This window comes from Rhamphochromis longiceps, linkage group LG19, assembly GCF_057381845.1.
Source record: "Rhamphochromis longiceps isolate RC_006_pf linkage group LG19, R_longiceps_female_GT1.1, whole genome shotgun sequence".
NCBI lineage: Eukaryota > Metazoa > Chordata > Actinopteri > Cichliformes > Cichlidae > Rhamphochromis > Rhamphochromis longiceps.
This window is the reverse complement of record NC_140575.1, coordinates 8,243,972-8,262,726: the sequence shown is the minus strand read 5'-3', so window position 1 is coordinate 8,262,726 and position 18,755 is coordinate 8,243,972. Positions and strand designations below refer to the sequence as shown.

Below are 18,755 nucleotides of genomic sequence, written 5' to 3'. Positions count from 1 at the left end.
CAGAATTGTTACACCCTGGCCTAGGCAACCGGCGTGCAACGCAGGAAAATAAAAATAAGGAAAAAACACACGAAAAAAAAACACTAAGGCTCTCCACCAAAATCCCCAAAACGGAAGTGTCTCAAAACGAAAGTATTGACAAAACCCATTTACAGCTATTTACAACAAACTTTTTATTTACAACACGGGGGCAGATCACGCACATGACATACTGAAACACAAGGCTTAAATACATAGAAGGAGCAATCAGGGAATGGACCACAGGAGGGAAACACAGCTGGGGCAAATTAGACCTGACGAGACAAGGAAGCGTAAACTGAACACACTAAGATGACACAGACTTTCAAAGTAAAGCAGGAAATACATGACAGTCACGCAAAAAACAAAACACTGACAACACCGAAACGTAACATTTCCCCCCACCCAAAAATCAAACATGTAACCCCAAGTGAAAAGTTTGATCCAGACAGACAAAGCCGATGAAGGCTGGAGCGGTCTCACGGACCCTCCAGCAGATGACGAAGGCTGAAGCGGTCCCCCGGACCCTCCAGCGAAGGCGGATGAAGGCTGGAGCGGTCCCTCGGACCCTCCAGCGGAGACGGACGGCTGAAGCGAAGGCAGACGAAGCTGATGAAGGCTGGAGCGGTCCCACTGACCCTCCAGCAGACGACGAAGGCTGGAGCGGTCCCTCGGACCCTCCAGCGAAGGCGGATGAAGGCTGGAGCGGTCCCACGGACCCTCCAGCGACGACAAAGGCTGGGGCGGTCCCACGGACCCTCCCCCCAGCGAAGGCGGATGAAGGCAGACGAAGCTGATGGAGGCTGGAGCGGTCCCACGGACCCTCCAGCAGACGACGAAGGCTGGTGCGGTCCCCCGGACCCTCCAGCAGAGGCGGATGAAGGCTGGAGCGGTCCCTCGGACCCTCCAGCGAAGGCGGATGGCTGAAACGAAGGCAGGCGAAGCTGATGAAGGCTGGAGCGGTCCCACTGACCCTCCAGCAGACGACGAAGGCTGGAGCGGTCCCTCGGACCCCCCAGCGAAGGCGGATGAAGGCTGGAGCAGTCCCACGGACCCTCCAGCAGACGACAAAGGCTGGGGCGGTCCCCGGACCCCCCAGCGAAGGCAATCCCGGACGAGCCCCCATATGTTACACCCCGGCCTAGGCAACCGGCGTGCAACGCAGGAAAATAAAAATAAGGAAAAAACACACGAAAAAAAACCACTAAGGCTCTCCACCAAAATCCCCAAAACGGAAGTGTCTCAAAACGAAAGTATTGACAAAACCCATTTACAGCTATTTACAACAAACTTTTTATTTACAACACGGGGGCAGATCGCGCACATGACATACTGAAACACAAGGCTTAAATACATAGAAGGAGCAATCAGGGAATGGACCACAGGAGGGAAACACAGCTGGGGCAAATTAGACCAGACGAGACAAGGAAGCGTAAACTGAACACACTAAGATGACACAGACTTTCAAAGTAAAGCAGGAAATACATGACAGTCACGCAAAAAACAAAACACTGACAACACCGAAACGTAACAGAATGTGGAAAGCTAACAACGTCCCTCTGACCAGTAGGCTAAGTTATTTTTAGCCAATTACAAGTTGAATCTGGTATTTGGGTTTGTTAGCTAAGATACCGTCATAAAGAAGCAGCACAACTAATGTGTCTATGCAAGCTGATTTGTGATGTGCACCGCTGGCGCGGCCATTTATTTTTTGATGCACCTTCTCAGATTAATTCACTGCGTGTCGTGCCCAGGGCTGGACTGGGACAAAAAAACAGCCCGGGCATTTTGACTAGAGACGGCCAACCAGGTATTAAAGCCATAAAGCCTTTGAATGAAAACAAATGCTGTTGTGACATTGATGTACAGTCTAGTTGGTATATGTATGATTTCTATACATTTTATATCAGATAAAAACTTTGGTTGTAAGCTTCAGATAATTATTTAATAACAGCCAGACATTTTAAATGAGAATAAGGAAGTATTTCTTTGTGCCCCCCTTTCCCTGGCCCCTTGGCAGAACTTTGCTAGATCCACCCCTGCACAGTTACCAGCATCAGCTACAAAGAAACAGATCCTGGTGTTATTTGTCTCTCAGAAACAGTTCATAACTTCCCTTCAACTCATTCATGTCACCTAAAAGGTAAACCTGTTTCTCCATCACCTGTTCAGCTCTGATGATTCAGTAAGGACATCTCCTGGTTTCATCTTCATGTTTCCCTCTCACCACATATCCAAACCAACATCATGACCAGCAGCTTTACAGCTGTGGCTCCAGCAAACATCAGCTGATACTAGAAATTAATATTAAATAAATTCTAACAACATCTGATCAAGCTTAAACGTGCTGCTGTTGTTTAGCGCGACATCCGCTGGCTTCCCCGTTCTGGCGCAAAGTGGGCGATAAACAAACAAAAGAGATCATTGACAGTGTTGGGGAGTAACGGAATACATGTACCGCCGTTACGTATTTAAAATACAAATTATGAGTAACTGTATTCCGTTACAGTTACCGTTTAAAAAGGTGGTATTCAGAATACAGTTACTTTGTTGAGATAAATGGATTACACTGCGGTACTTTCCTGTTTCATATAGTTGCGGGTCAGGACTGTTTGGGTTTTGTTTGACAGCTACGTTCTGTTGTTCCAGGCGGCAGCGTTACGGTTGCCATGGTTACAGGGCGACACGCTCTCTCTCTCTCTCTCTGCGACTGTGTGTTTCCTGGGTGTGAGAGCGCCTTTTCGTTGTTGTTGTTGTTGTGCTAAGCTAACAGGCAGAATGCTACAAGCATAGCTCTAAAGAATGTAGCATCATGGGCAGTGTAGTCCGTGTTGCAGGGAGAATGGACTGCCATACACGTTATGTGTCTGTGAGCGCGAGGAGGGAGAAAAAGGGGAGTGGAAAGGTACGAGTTGTCATCGAGGAAAAACGGGAGCTGGAAGCATGTAAATATAATAATAACCACTTCAGCCAAGAAGAGAGCCTGACGAGCCCAGTTGTAAGTAAGCTATTAAGACTCGACTGTACACCGTGTTCCTGTTTTCCTCTGAAAACAATAAGTTCCGTTGGAGCAGTCTTTCAATGCCTCTCTCTGTCTCTCACAAGAAAAGTTGACCCACACAACAAAGTAAAGCTATTTTTCGGCTACGAGCCAACAGGGACCCCGCCGTATTAGTCAGAGGTCCCTTTACTACAGTTCGGAGTCGCGGACCTTCAGTAACAGTAATAAATCACACAGCAATAGTACATTCACGTAGTTGTAAAAAGCATGATAATATATTAAGTAATCCAAAGTATTCAGAATACGTTACTCTCATTGAGTAACGTAACGGAATACGTTACAGAATACATTTTGGGGCATGTATTCTGTAATCTGTAATGGAATACATTTTAAAAGTAACCTTCCCAACACTGATCATTGATCAGTTTCATGATTAAAGTAGCAACAGGAGAGAGAAGGGAGAGAATGAGAGGAGAAGAAGAGGCAGCTGACAGCGTAACGACAGAATTAATCCACCTTTGTGTCTTTTTCCATCCTAGCTGAAGTCCGGGACAAACTGCGTCCCTTCTCAGCTCAACATAAAACGCGTAATAATTTCTCTGAATGCGGGACGATTCCGTCTTTTTACGGGACGGTTGGCAACTCTACTAACTAACCTTATGAATAAAATAAAGTTCACTATCAGTAACATCATAGCACCCACCCAGCTGTATAGAAACTCCATCATGCTAGCTAGTAGCTGTACGAGTTATTGTAACTGACTGTAAAAAGTTAGCACAACGAAAATAAACTCAACCTAAACTTGGTTTATATCTGGCCCAGATAGACTGCAGGTCATAACTTCTTACCTGAAGTTCAGTTCACCTGACACTCGGACCAGCGGCTGCCTCGGGTCTCTGCTCCTCCTGCCTCCCCTCTCCCTGATCCACCTGCCGGCCTCCACCACTTGCTAATGTTACTGAATCTGTGCAAGCTCCGCCATAGCCACCACTAAATAACTTTAGTTATTTTTACACACCGGCCAGCATCTGGCCAATCCACCACCTTTCATTGTTTATACCGTTACAAAAAAAAAAGAAAGAAAATTAATTAGCATGGCCAGTCCAGCTATGGTCATGCCATCAGTTAACCCACAGTTGGCACGCGTGCCTAGGGTTGCCGACCCCTGGTTTATAGTATGTGGAAAAAACAGCAATAGTACTGGCAACAGACAGGGAATGGAGTTACAGTTAATGTCTATAATAAGTATCAACATATGTTAAATATAAAAATCATAAGAATGATAACTGCAGGTTACAAGTGAACATGATAGATGCTTGGCTACAAGATGAACAGCCACAAGGAGCATTGCCCTCCATGGAGGAGAAGACTAGAAGCTAAAATCAAGGTAGCACAGAGGCAAGTTAACCATTAATAGTTCAGAAATGGTTCCAAAAATAAGTAAGTACGTAAGTAAGTAAAGTTTATTTATATAGCACCTGTCACAGACATATGTCACAAAGTGCTTTACAAGGTAAAAACATAATACAGTCATAAAATACATCACAAAAACCCTGGTCTAATTAAAAGGTTTTTGAAATAAAAATGTCTTTAGCTGCTTTTTGAAGGTCTCCACTGAGTCCAAGCCCCGTAGTAGTAGGGGAAGTGCATTCCACAGTCTGGGTGCAACAGTTTGGAAAGATCGCTCCCCTCGGTTTTTAAAATGAGTGTGGGGGACCACTAAAAGGTTTTGGTTTGATGACCTCAGGTTACGAGTGGAGGTATGTGGGGGACATTAACTTTCTGTAATGCTCTGAAAGTTAAAACTAGAATTTTAAAATGGAACCTGAATCTGATTGGTAGCCAGTGCAGCGACTTTAAAAAAGGGGTCATATGAGCACCCTTGTTCGAGCGGGTCAGTAGCCTCGATGCAGTTTTGAACAACCTGTAGGCGGGCTAGCCCTTTCATGTTTAGACAAGTAAACAGGCTGTTACAGTAGTCAAGTCTTGTAGAGATAAAAGCATGTATTATCATCTCGAGTTCACTTGTTGACACGATGGATGTTTAGAAATGTTCCTCAAGTGAAAAAAGCAGGTTCCTACTATCTGATTTAAATGTCCCTCCAAAGAAAAAGCTTCATCAAAAATACAACCAGGTTTCTAAGGTTATGTTTCTGTGAGGAACCAAAGTCACCCAGTCGCCGTTTAATATCAGGTATTTCACTGCCTGGTGCAATAATCAAAGTTTCTGTTTTGACCGGGTTTAGCTGTAAGCAATTATTGTTCAACCATTGTTTAATGGTGGTTAAACAGTCAATCAGATTGGAGAGCTTATGAGCTTCAGCAGGCTTAAAAGAATAATATAGCTGAATATCGTCAGCAAAAAGATGATAAGATACTTCAGGAAACTGCTGTATTATCTGACTTAAAGGAAGAATGTATATTAAAAACAGAATAGGTCCCAGCACAGAGCCCTGAGGAACTCCACAACAACTCTGTAGATTCCGACATGATCTGGTTTGCAGACACACTAAAACTCATTTCAGATATATAAGATGAAAACCAGTCTAGAACAGAGCCAGACATCCCAACCAGGTCTCTCAGTCTGTTTATCAGGATGGTATGGTTGACTGTATCAAAGGCTGAGGTAAGGTCTAACAAGACTAGGACTGTGTATTCTCCGGAGTCTGCTGACATCATAATATCATTAGTAACTTTCAGTAGTGCTGTCTCGGTGGAGTGCAACTTACGGAACCCAGATTGAAAACGGTCATGGATGTTATATTTCTCCAAGTATGCCGTAAGGTGGACAGCTACTGCCTTCTCAAGGAGTTTTGACATAAATGGGAGTTTGGACATAGGTCTTACATTTTGAAATAGTGTTGGATCCAGGTTGGGTTTTTTGAGCCTTGGTTCCACAATGGCATGTTTAAAAAAGCTGGGGAACACCCCAGTCTAATGGGAAACATTAAAAAGGTTCACAACCCAAGGACCAATGGTGTCAAAGGCATTAATAAAAAGCTTAGTGGGGATAATGGCTGAGGGGCTTGAGGATGGCTTCATTTTGTCCACCAGGGCTGCTATTTCATCATATGTTACAGTTGTAAAAGTCGACCAGGAGTACAAAGGGAGTGCCTGACTCGGAGAACAGGAAAGCCTTGGGGAGATTTTAGCATTGATGTCATTAATCTTATCAACAAAAAATCGGAGGAGTTTATTACTATCTACTTTAGAGAGTACATCTAAAGGTATCACATCTGGGGAGACAATTGCACTAATTTTGTCAAAAAGAAACTTGGGATTTCTCTTTATTTTTGTTATGAGTCTAGAAAAGTATTCTGATCTAACAGTTTTCACCGTGTCACTTAAGGAGAGCATGAGATCTCGAAGATGGAGCCTGTGTAGTCAAGTTTGGTTTTCTTCCCTAGTCGTTCTATTTTGCGGCATATTCTCCTTAAGTTTAAGATAGACTCATTTATCCAAGGGCATGCCTTCTTTTGTAAAGCCGAGCTTGTTTTAATAGGTGCCACTTGATCCAAAATGGATGTGCATTCCCTATTAAAAGACTGAATAAGAACATTTACATAGTTTCCGGTAAAAAGTAGAGACCTGTCAAACATAATGGAGAACCTCTCAGCAGTAGTCTCAGTTATTATGCGTCTATGAGTTTTTAACTTCACAGGCGTTTGTTTAGAGCTAAAATTGAGTTCAACAAAGATACAGTTATGATCACTCAAATGTACATCCTCAGCAAACACATTGCCAATGTTGAGGCCCAAGGAAAAAACAAGGTCCAAGGTATGGCCTTTTACATGGGTTGGACCGGAGACATGTTGGACAAAGTTAAAAGACTCAGATATAGATAAAAGTTCAGCTGCAGAGTTAGGTGAGGCATCATCAATATGAATGTTAAAATCCCCAAGAATTAAAACTTTCTCCAGCTTGATAATAGAAGATAAGAAGTCCATAAAATCCTTTAAGAACTCAGTAGCAGGGCCAGGAGAGCAATAGACTAAAACACAATAAAAGATGTTCGTAGAGCCCACCTTAATTGTTTGCGACTCAAAAGAAGAATTGTTTTCAGTTTGCATACCTCTGCAGGTGAAACTGTCCTTAAAGACAACAGCAAGTCCTCCACCACAGCGACCTAAACGGGGGGCGCCCAAGTAAGAGCAGTCTGCATGACACTGTTCGTTTAGGTGAATAAACTCGCCATCCCTCTGCCATGTTTCAGTGAGGAACAGAAAGTCCAGGTTTTTCCCTGTGAAGAGCTCATTCAGAGAGAAGGATTTGTTTGCGATGGAGCGGGCGTTCAAGAGCGCAATCCGATTAAAAGCTGGCAGCACAGGTTTCCCATCAGCTCTGTCGGCATGGAACTGACAGCAAACACTGTGTCCGCACGCGAGGTCTCCAGCAGCGCCACGGAACCGGCGGGACCAACCACCGGTTGTGCGATGCAGGCTGTGAGGGCCCAGCGGTGGGGAGATAATCGGCAAAATCCAGAGCATCAGATGGGCAGGATCCACGCTGTAGTGGCTGCAAGTACGTGTTTCCAATCAAATCCGGAAGGGTAACTGGCAGCAGAAACCGGGGACGCCTCCAGACGAGTCGGGAAATCTCCGATCTGTAGGCTCGTCTGATGTGTACCTGGATACCGGCCCTACAGCCTCTTTTCCTCGATTTCTTCTTGGAATTGCTTAGGGCACGTTTCGAGTCTCTGTGTAGACTGCAGCCCTCTGTAACCCAGGCCTGGATAAATGTTAGTTTGACTTAGTAAAAGATATACCTGCAGTGAGTATCCACACAGCAGAAAGGAGGTCAGTCATTTAAAGGATGCAACATAAGCACCAGAAAGCACAATATGAAACCAAAGTACATGATGGCAAAGGTTTCTGTTGAATGTCAATAAAGTAATAGTCATAGTTGATTTTTTTCTGTATTAAAACAAAGTGATCTAAAGAGTCTGTTCACATGTATGAATAAACCTTTAATAATTAACTGATAGCAAACCAAGTTAAAGGATCACTTACTTTTGTGGCCCTGACTCCGTTAGCGTGTTATTCTGGTCCTGAATGCTGCTGTAACAACAAGATATTATATTGCAAGGTTATATCATCTGGCAGAAAGAAAAAATATTTTGTTACTTGTTCAGCTTTTGCAAAATCCCCGATATGTTTTCATCAACTTTTTTTTTCTTTTGGTCTGTCACAACAGTCAACTCAATGTTTCACTGAGTCGCCAAACAAAAGCAACAGTCTTAATTTGTCAGTGCAATCCAAAGCATACTACGCACCGAGACTTTCTGACCTGCAAACAATCTGGTTAAGTGCGTGCGTGTGTGTCTGTGTGTGTCTGTGTGCTTTGGAAGGGGAGGGATTGCATGCGTGGCTCTGTGGGTCTCTCTGAAATTTCCCTACATCGTCTGAGCAGGAGGAGCTTGTCTCGTTAGGCATAAAAGCTCACAGCAGCTGCAGTTACTTTCAAAGTAGTGACTGTGACGTAGAATCTGAAAGATGTTTTATGTTCTTTATAGATATATATCATGTGGATAGTTTGTTTGGCCACAAAAATACTTTTTACAGACAAGCAAAGAAAGAAAAAGAAAGGTTGTTGTGGAAATTTTAACAATAACAGTGAGCTCTCAAACAAAGAGCATTCCACAGCACATCACATATCCCCATGCCTTCAGTCCAGCTCATCCTTGACCCCCGCCCACTCTAAGAAAAGTTATGACCACCGTCACCTCCAGGATGTCTGCAGATATTCAAGTCTACAATGGGTCCACCGTGAAGGTGCAATAAAACTTGGGGCCTACCTGTGATGATATTCTACATGCATGCATACTATACTAAAGTGAGGAAGTGAAATTACTATTACTAATGTGAAATGGTTACAGTATGTGATTAATACATCAGAAAAGAAATCTGCCACGACACGGTCTACTTAATGCTCATCACACGTGTTTATTGATGATAATTGCCGCTAAAGCTCTGATGGCTCCAAATTCAGTAAATGACTAAACCTGAACACAACATCACCGTTTTACACTTTTTATGGCCATCAGTTTTGGTTGGTAACAAAATAAAAACTAAATTTTCAAAAACATAACATTCTAGTGAGCTTTTAGTGTTGTTGCACAACTGACCTGACCATGAAAATAAAAGTAAAAGGATCATTGAAAGTATGAAAGACCGCACAATATTTCAGTCTACAAAGTCTGTTTAGAGAAGTTGACCCAGAAGCCAAGAATGCTGATGTCCTAGCGCTAAAAACAGCACAGCTTTCTGTGTGTGTGCGCGCACATGTGTGCGTGACTGTGTGCTTTAGAAGGGGAGGGATGGCATGTGTGGCTCTGTGGGTCTCTCTGAAATTTCCCTACATCTTTAAAACAGATTTAGGAAGTTTTTCCTCATTTCAGCTATCCTCTTCATCTCCACAGATCAACAGAATGCCTTACATTTGTTCCCCACACAGCCACACTACCAGAAGGTGGGAACCAGTGACTGGCTGAAGAAGAACACGTTTGAGAAGCTGCTGAACAGCACTGAAGACGTGCTTCAAGAACTTCAGGGTTCGACTCAATCCTGTCATCAGGTAGAAACATGACCGCGTGAAACTTTGCTATGAAGCCATTATTACCAACTTTTAAATCAATGGACAAAAAATGTTTTTTTGTTACTTACATTCAGGAGCTGATTGGTCGGCTTCAGCAGGAAATGACAGTAGAATATGTCCGGAGGCTCCTGAAAGGAGAGGTCAAACTGACGGACAAGGATCGTCAGCTGAAGGCTTACATGACTGTGAAAGAAAATGCAGAGAGACTGCACGAGCTGTTTGCCAGAATGGTGAAACTCACCTTCACTCCACACTTTAGCTGAGACACAATTAAAATCAATCAAGCACAAACACTGATCAGCATAACATTGTTTGACAGGGTGAAACAACCTTAGTCACAAATTCAGCTAACAATAATAAAAGAACCATTGACGGGCTATATTAAAGTTTTGAAATTTATCCTCTTACTTTCGTTTTACTTTCAAAATGAAGTGAAGAAATAGAAAAATCAGTAAGAAATAGAAAAAAGACATTTGTCAATAGATATTGGATCTGGAATGGTGAGAGGACAAGGAGTTACAATTATGAGACAGGGATTATAATATTATTAAATGGAACAAGATCCTTTGCCACTTGCAGTACAAGATTTTTGGTAAGAATTGGAGCAAAATTCCAGTTTGTTTAACTGAAATAATTTAGATTCACATTTACTGCCCAGCTAGCTGGAAGTTCCAGTGCAATAGCTCCTGAAGGAAAAACATCATTATTTCCAAAAACAGCAGCTATGCTGATTACAGTTTGGGGAAACTTGCAGACTAAACTGACGTCACTGATTTGTCTTCACAGGGATCCAAACAAGACTGGTTAAAGGAAATCCTGACCAAGATTGCAGAAGTGCTAAAACTCCAAGATATTCCTGCCATACAGATGCAAATCGTTTCACTGGGATCTGCTTATCCCGACCTCAGGTAAACAGGAAGCTGACTGAGCGAAACATCTTAATTGGTATCAGATATATCTTGTGAGCAGGATGAGCTACATTCATGGGAACTAACATGAGCTGAAAGTAGATGTGCTGCCTTTCTATTTTACATTACCAGTTTCACTGATAGTGCACTGAAACAGAGAACTAAATAAAACATGCTGGCATGAGAGAAGCAGCAGCAGCTGTGAGTAGATGAAGTCAATAATGCTGTTAATTAGAGTTAAATGAAAGATTTCTTCCACCAGAAAACCAAACTGTCTAGTTTTGGTTTTATTTCTAACCTTAAAGAAAAAGGAAGAAGGGAACCAGGAGACATAAACACTGCTCTTGATAGCACTCATATATGTTTATGCTGAATAAGAGTTTTATGGAAGAGTTATTTGGTAAAAATAGTTCATATTCGGAGAGTCACATGCATTTGAAGCACGGATCCATTTCAGTAAGAGCTCCACCTATTGTCAGATTTCCAACAGAGGTGGACTGAGACCTTTTCCATCTCCCCTCTTCTCAGCAATTCAAAGAGGTTTGGTGATGTGCTAATGACAGCTGTTAGTGTTTGTAGGAAGGATGTGTGTCAAGGGGCAGAAAACTGGCTACACACAGAAAAAGACATAACATGTCAATGAAACACAAGTTTAGACGGGATCAGTGAAGTTAGAACTTCTGCTGTTATTCTTATGTTGAAAGTGAAATAAAACATTGCAGATTCTATTTAGCTAAAAAAAAGCTCAATTTCTTTATATTTTTTCTTTTCTATATCAAATGTGGCAGCTTTCACATGACAATCCTTTTTTCACAGTCTCTGACTTTACGTCACTTTTTTAAAACCCTTTCTTCTTTCTGTCACCAACAGTGAAAAACATGTTTCGGCTCTGCTCAAACTCAAGACAAACCTCTCCAGAGCCGACAGGAAAATCGTCAAAACCACTCTGTCAGACACACTGAAAGAGAGCCGTGCTGATCCTGGAACCCGGAAGTTTTTCTCCAAAATTAAAGTGAGGTGAGCCGCACATTTGCTTCTTAGAGTATCACTGACTGAGAGTTTGGTTGCAGAGCAGCAATATTATCGTGTATTATATTGTGTTACAGTCTATCTCTGTAAAGACATACAGAGTGAATGCCAGGGAAAAACCTTCAGATGCTACTTAGACTGAAATCCCTATTATACGCAGACTCGGTGATGGTGAATGCTTGCTGTAGTTACTGTATGTTATTGTATACATAAGCTAGATTTTACATTCATGCTGGCAATTTTTGTGCATTTCATAGAAACTGTGAATAAGTATGCAAGAGTCTGTTTTTACACACTTACAAACAGGTCAGTGCCGTTCTATTATATGTCGTTTTGTTTAAAAACTACAATGATATTAAAGTCTAGTTTTTTCATAAGTTGTATTTTATGCTATATTGTATTACAGAGAATTATACATGTCTCATGTACATAAATAGATGTAAGTTGAGGTTTTTTTTAATAAATGTGCAAAAACCAGCTCAATTTGTTTTTACTGTTTACTCTGTTTAGTAGATGATCCACATGTAAACTGACTGTAGGGTTTATAGTATGTGGAAAAAACAGCAATAGTACTGGCAACAGACAGGGAATGGAGTTACAGTTAATGTCTATAATAAGCAGTGTTGGACAAGTTACTTTGAAAAAGTAATTGTGTGGATGCTTTAAGCATCCACACTATCCGGTTGTTCAGTCTGACGTCACTAGCCGTGTCTGGGTCTAAACTCCGCTGCAGGTCCACATATCAAACGATCACTGTGGCATTACTGAGAGTTGAAAAACTGTCTAAAGTCTTTCATCTTTAATAAAATGATCAGCGTTCTGCTCTACCAGGTGTAACAATTGAGTTTAACATCCAGGCATCCATGAAAACGGAATTTATGACATTTAACGGAGTTAGAAGTTAGCAGGGAGTTAGCTCGCTAGCTTCTATCTAAATACAATATAGCATGTCTTGACTGCGGGGTTTTGGAAACAAATTAAAACGTACAGCTTTCTTATCACTTCCAGCATAAATGAAGACAGAAAACTAAACAGCAGTGACGTTTGTAGGGTTACTGAAGTTGGGCTAGCTGGTATATAATGTGCTACGTGACCGCTAGCGACATAGCTATGTTAGCATAATATAAACAAGCTAACTTTTTTTCCCACTCGATAAAAGTTAACGTGAGTGTTCTCGGTGGTCAGAAACAAATGTAATCGCATGGCAGGATGCTGTAAAAGGACCAAACTTCAGCCAAGAGAACAACTGAGATAATCCATCCACAATACGAGGTTAGTCATTCATATACTGCTGCATGGGCTGGGCTGTAGTTACATCCTAAGGTTTTAAAAACTGAGCTTAAATAAATGATTAGCGGTAATAAAAGCCGAGGGAGGTCAACAGTGATCACTGACTGTTTTAGGAGCTTTTTGAGATTAAATAGAAGAAAATACATAACATTAAACATGTTAACAACACAAAAGCCATATTAAACGCAGACTACTTTAGACCCGGAAGTAGGATTCGTCGCGTCAACACTCAGTTATGGTGCATTAGAAGTCAAATATCTTTAATAATTCATATTTTAATGATAAATTGTCAACACTTTAAGATTCCCCCATCTCTTCTGAACAAAACGGTGTAAGAATGACCGTTCTAGCCCCTACGGTTAGGAAATTATGGTCATTTGTTTGAGGGGAGTCGTCATTATGAGAAATAGACTGCAAAAATCCTGTCTCTGTGCTGCGTGTGTGCACCTGTTTTGGCGGGAAAAAGTACACAGCCTCTGTGGATTCAAATTTAGCAGCTCCCAGGCTGCTTGACTGAAAACGTGCTTCTCTCTCCCTGTGTGTGTGCATGAGAGAGAGAGAGAGAGAGAGAGAGAGACCCTGTTTAGGGCAGCATCTCATTGTTGGAAAAAATATAATATATTCAGACTGGTTGACTGGCATAGACCCTCCGTTATGGGCAGAAATCTGTGCCATCAGAAACTGAATTTGAATAAGTTAAATTTGAATTTGAATTGCTCAGACTGAATCTGAATTGTAACTTGAATAAATGCTTTTGAAAACCGAATTTGAATTAGTCTCATTTGAAATTGAATTTATGGTTTGAAAATGAATTGATTTGCTTTGAAACTGCATTTTATCCTTTAAAAATTCAGCTCTCGGATAATTTCAGTTTCACTTCTCACCATTCAGTTTCAGTTCTACAATTCAATTTCAGTTCCAAAATTCAGTTTTTTGGAACTTACATCCGGTTCCGGTTCAAGCGCAGATTAATAGAACTACGTTTTACTAGCGGACCGAAAGTGTTACTGACGGGAATCTACAGCATCTTTAGCTGAATTAAGACTTCAGAAGTCATTCGTCATGTCGAATGACCAGCGGATAAACTCTCAGGTTGGTAATAAATGTATTACATGTATAAGAACAAGCATCATGTTAACAAATGATAGCCGTACAGTAACTGTTATGCTTATTGTAGCTGTTAGCTAAAAACGCTAATTTAGCGTAGTTTGCCCTGAATTCAGCTTTGACAACAAATATGATCGACTGTTTCTAGTAGAATTCCAAAGTTGTCATCTTGTACCCTCTCAGAGTACCCCCTCTGTATGCTTGCAGAGACCCCTACAGTAGGGAAACATGCAAAACGGTGCCCAAACCTTTGTATTTTAGCTTTATTTATGTCTTACACAGCATCCCAACTCTTTAGCTAACTTAATAACTTTAGCTAAAGTGAATAGTTAGTCTAATTCATTAGTGCAGCATTACTGGGTCACCTCTGTTTGAAGTGATATAATGTGATATACAACTATCACTGTGTTTAACTACCATAATAATTCTACTTAATTAGATTTTTTATTTTTAAACATACTGCTCCATTAATATGTTCGACAGGCTGAAGTTGTCGGGTCACCTCCTAAATCGACCATCTGTTACAGGTGTTTTGTGCCAGAAATGGAGTGTCCACTGAAGACTGAAGATACTGAATCTCTACGCCTTGCCATCCATCCCTCTTGTGCCTTCATCTAGACAAGAGACATTAACTTAACCACTCTCATATGCTCTGTACCTACATCACCTTCCCTGACAGTCGTAGCTTGGCTCATCTGAGGGTGAAATTACAAGAATGTGTTATTTTGCAAAGTGCTCTCTAGGGTTCCTAAATAAAATATGGCATTGAGGTCTTTTGAATTAATCCCTTCTTCTGAAATATAAGAACCTCTCCTGGTTTTAATGGCACTTTGGATTTCCTTACTTTCTGTTCCACTCCCAACCCCAAATAGATGCTGACAAGCTGCCACAGTAACATGGAAGAGGGAAAGAAGTTGGAAAGGACTACTACAAATAAACCCAATGCCTAACAATGAAAAATAAGAACAATAATAAAGATAAGATGAAGTAACAAGTTTTTAGTTTTCTGTTTATTCCAAATGATCATCCAGATGTCTGTGACATGTGATGACAAACACCATAATGGAAGGCCTTAGTCATCACATGCTTAAACTCATATATTTTTGCATATGCTGAACAGGCAGTCAGACATGCTGTAACTGTGGGGTAGAAAACAGCATAAACACCATACGGCAGGGGTCTCAAACTCCAGTCCTCGAGGGCATGGAAAAGTTGCATGACACTGGCCCTTGAGGACTGGAGTTTGAGACCCCTGTCATATGGAATATGACAGGTGTGGTTGAACTGCATGAAGACTCTGAAGCTTCTCTTCTCTTCTGGCAGGACAGGAATGTGGCCTTGTCCTGTGAGCCACAGTAAGGATGTACTTAGAGTAGAACTGGACTGTCACCGGCCTCAGGCTCTTCACCCTTTTCAAAGACAAAGCAGTCATTTAGATAAAATCTTAGATATTGTTTACCTGTAAATGCACAAAGTAAATTTAGAAATGTAATTATTGTTAAGAGTGAATAAGCACTGATAGTGTAATCTACAGCTGTGGCCAAACGCTTAGAGAATGAGAAGTGTTGTTTGCTTATTTACAAAGTTTGCTGTTTCAGTGATAGTTGTATATCACTTCAAACAGAGGTGACCCAGTAATGCTGCACTAATGAATTAGACTAACTATTCACTTTAGCTAAAGTTATTAAGTCAGCTAAAGAGTTGGGATGCTGTGTAAGACATAAATAAAGCTAAAATACAAAGGTTTGGACACCGTTTTGCATGTTTCCCTACTGTAGGGGTCTCTGCAAGCATACAGAGGGGGTACTCTGAGAGGGTCCAAGATGACAACTTTGGAATTCTACTAGAAACAGTCGATCATATTTGTTGTCAAAGCTGAATTCAGGGCAAACTACGCTAAATTAGCGTTTTTAGCTAACAGCTACAATAAGCATAACAGTTACTGTACGGCTATCATTTGTTAACATGATGCTTGTTCTTATACATGTAATACATTTATTACCAACCTGAGAGTTTATCCGCTGGTCATTCGACATGACGAATGACTTCTGAAGTCTTAATTCAGCTAAAGATGCTGTAGATTCCCGTCAGTAACACTTTCGGTCCGCTAGTAAAACGTAGTTCTATTAATCTGCGCTTGAACCGGAACCGGATGTAAGTTCCAAAAAACTGAATTTTGGAACTGAAATTGAATTGTAGAACTGAAACTGAATGGTGAGAAGTGAAACTGAAATTATTCGAGAGCTGAATTTTTAAAGGATAAAATGCAGTTTCAAAGCAAATCAATTCATTTTCAAAATATAAAATTCAATTTCAATTTAGTGATGATCATTTTCAAACCATAAATTCAATTTCAAATGAGACTAATTCAAATTCGGTTTTCAAAAGCATTTATTCAAGTTACAATTCAGATTCAGTCTGAGCAATTCAAATTCAAATTTAACTTATTCAAATTCAGTTTCTGATGGCACAGATTTCTGCCCATACTCCGTGTGTCTCTCTCTCTGTGCATTTGTGTATACATATTTGATTTTGTGTGTATCTGTTGGCTGTTCCTTCTTGTTTTTTAAATTTATTTTTATTTCTTTTTTTTTTTTTTCACAGGTGAATAACAATTAGTTTTGAGGGAACTTAACCATGTTCCGTTTTTTTTTTTCAGCTTGTCATCTTACATTTTCCAGTATTTTCACTTAAGTTATTACTATTCTGTTCAATCATAGTATTTGTTCTAAATCATTGTTATTATGCTATATTGTAGTATTTCTGCTAAATCATACTATTTCTACTATATTATATTTTTCTTTCTAAATATAGCATTTCTGCTATATAATTGTATTTCTGCTATGTTATAATATTTGTGCTAAACCAGAGTATTTGTGTTGAAACATGGTATTTCTGCCAAATTATAGTATTTCTGTCAAATTATAGTATTTGTGCTGAAACATAGTATTGATTTAAAATTACAATATTCATAGTTCATCACAGTGTCTCTGGTAAATCACAGTATTTCTGCTATGTTGTACTATTTTTCTAAATCATAGTGTTTCTGTAATGCTTAAGTATTTTTGGCTAAATACATTCTTTCTGTTATCTTATACTATTTCTCCTAAATTCTTGTATTTTTGAGAAGTTATCATGTTTCTGGTAAGTTACAATATTTCTGCTAAGTTCTGGTATGCTATTGTATTTCTGCCAAGTATTATGTTTCCTCTAAGATATTGCAGTTCTGCTAAGTTATTTCATTTTAGCAAAGTTCCTTTGCTTCTGCAAAGTTTTTACAATTTCTGCAACTTTTCAGCTTTTTCAGCTAGTTTTTGCAGACAGCTTCAGCTTTAAAGCATCCACACTGCATTTTCGCAGGAAATGCAAATTTTTCTAGTTATAGTTACTAGGTACTTCAAAAAAAGTAACTGAGTTGGTAACCGAGTTAGAATATTCTAAAAGTAATTAATTACTTGAAAAGTAACTATTGCGTTAGTTTAAAAAAAATGTTTAACCCTCTGGGGTCCAGGGTGTAATTGGCAATTTTTAACTACTTTTGATATTTCCTCTACATTTCACCTTTAAATACTGTTTACTTTGCCTTGTTTGGTATCATCCTTTTCAGCACAACCTCACATGTCTGAATTTACAGTTATGTTTTCATTTTGACATACTGTATTAACACAATTGATCTAAAATGAAACAAAAACCATAAAATCTGAGTAGAAAGTTATATTTTTAATGTAACAACCACAAACATGGTTAATGAATCATATTTCATAACTTTAAATGCAATATAAATGGTCAATTTTAAAATCCTATGCACACTTTTTGCAAACACCAAAGCTGTTTGCAGCCATTTACCTTTTACCCCTTTTAAATTAACCACTTCAAACTATTTATATAACAATCAGCTGCATTCAATAAGATGCCACACAAATTATTTGTGCCACTCCAAACAATAATTTCTGTCCACTGTAAAGAAGAACATCACAGCCTGATACCTGCAGGTCTGACAGGAGCAGGTGTATCACTCCTGTTTCTACCTGGAGACAGCAGTCGCCTCATTGTTCTGACACACAACACAAAACTATCCACAACACTGCACACTAACTACACAAGACAACATGAACTACACACTCCAAACACGCTAAACGTCACAAATCTCTCACATCTTAAAACTCGCTCTCTCTCTTTTTTCTGCTGTCTCTCTCTCTCTCGCTCTCTCTCTCACTCACTCACACTCTCTCTCTCTCTCTCTCTCTCTCTCGCCGTCACTCCTAAAACTTCCCTAAACAACCAAATGTCATATTGCCATATCATTTTTTGATTGGTCGACATGGTGCATTTTTCCACCAACAGGAACCGGCTGTTTTTTGGTTTGTTTGTTTTTAAATTTTTTGCTCATAAGCAGAGAGTGCTTGCTAGCTTGCTAAAAGTGATGAAAGTATTCAGGAAAAAACACGCGTGTATATTGTTTATCATGACTCTGGTTTTACGTGGCCTATTAACACAATTTAAAAACTGGTAAATATTACCTTGTTGCTTTGTCTTGAAGTGGTCATGTGATTGGCTTAACACGACTACGACTACTTTATTCTTCCTCAGTCAAACAGCAGCACTCATGTGATTGTTTTGCCCCATTAACTCCAGGTGTTGTGCCAAAAAGTGATGTCTGCCAGAAAGTGATAACCGTCTGCGGGAGCGCGCCTAGCTGCTTAAAGCTGTTGTGCCCAGATTACTTACGTAGACAGCTACTTACATGGAACTGATATAAGATGCGGTAAGCTGAAGACAGCTTTGACCGTCTGCTTGTTGAAAGATAG

At 40.3% G+C, this 18,755-nt stretch overlaps 1 protein-coding gene across 1 annotated transcript; it reads left to right on the top strand.

Moving 5' to 3' along the window:
* The first annotated feature begins 9,345 nt into the window (after positions 1 to 9,345).
* Positions 9,346 to 11,993, top strand: LOC146646127 (exocyst complex component 3-like protein 2). Its single transcript, XM_085391800.1, has 4 exons — positions 9,346 to 9,592; positions 9,688 to 9,843; positions 10,400 to 10,521; positions 11,392 to 11,993. The coding sequence occupies exons 2-4, from the start codon at positions 9,715 to 9,717 to the stop codon at positions 11,540 to 11,542; spliced, it is 402 nt and encodes a 133-aa protein (XP_085247926.1). The 5' UTR covers positions 9,346 to 9,592; positions 9,688 to 9,714; the 3' UTR covers positions 11,543 to 11,993.
* Positions 11,994 to 18,755: the final 6,762 nt, after the last annotated feature.

What these genes read in the sequence shown, in the direction of transcription:
- LOC146646127 (XM_085391800.1), top strand. Translation starts at nt 9,715, where the DNA reads ATGACAGTAGAATATGTCCGGAGGCTCCTGAAAGGAGAGGTCAAACTG. An exon ending in ACGAGCTGTTTGCCAGAATG is followed by an intron (nt 9,844 to 10,399) that starts GTGAAACTCACC and finishes TTGTCTTCACAG; the next exon opens with GGATCCAAACAAGACTGGTT. An exon ending in TCTGCTTATCCCGACCTCAG is followed by an intron (nt 10,522 to 11,391) that starts GTAAACAGGAAG and finishes TGTCACCAACAG; the next exon opens with TGAAAAACATGTTTCGGCTC.